The following is a 335-nucleotide window of genomic DNA, read 5'->3' as shown; positions in this document are numbered from 1 at the left end:
CAGGCGTATGTGTCCCTCATGCACCACCAGCCACAGCCACAACACCCAAGTTTCGAAAACTTCAACACCACAAATATTTTCTTCATGGCCTATGCCGGGGTGAGTAAACTGTTGTGCGAATAAGGAGGCTAAAGAATGTGCAAACAGTGTGTGGGTATTGAAGAGAGTGAATGTTTACGTGAACACAGTTTTGTGGGAGTTATGTTTGGGGAGGATGTGTTGCCTTTTGGGGAGAGATCCGTGTCCTGAATAATTCGCTAAGTGCTTTATGTATCGTGAACATAAACAGCAAGATGGATGTGGTTAGAATATAGATGCAAACATGAATCTCTTTC

At 43.6% G+C, this 335-nt stretch overlaps 1 protein-coding gene across 1 annotated transcript in view; it reads left to right on the top strand.

Annotated features, from left to right (window-relative positions):
- Window positions 1-335, top strand: part of LOC119581756 (endothelin-converting enzyme 2-like) — a 106,974-nt gene that overhangs the window by 102,923 nt on the left and 3,716 nt on the right. Inside the window, exon 14 of the mRNA XM_037929889.1 lies at window positions 4-99. Within this exon, the coding sequence (XP_037785817.1) occupies window positions 4-99 (96 nt within the window). The remainder of the gene's footprint in view (window positions 1-3; window positions 100-335) is intronic.

This window comes from Penaeus monodon, chromosome 15 (assembly GCF_015228065.2).
Source record: "Penaeus monodon isolate SGIC_2016 chromosome 15, NSTDA_Pmon_1, whole genome shotgun sequence".
Taxonomy (NCBI): Eukaryota; Metazoa; Arthropoda; class Malacostraca; order Decapoda; family Penaeidae; genus Penaeus; species Penaeus monodon.
Note: the sequence above shows the minus strand (reverse complement) of the source record. Positions and strands in the feature narration are given on the sequence as shown.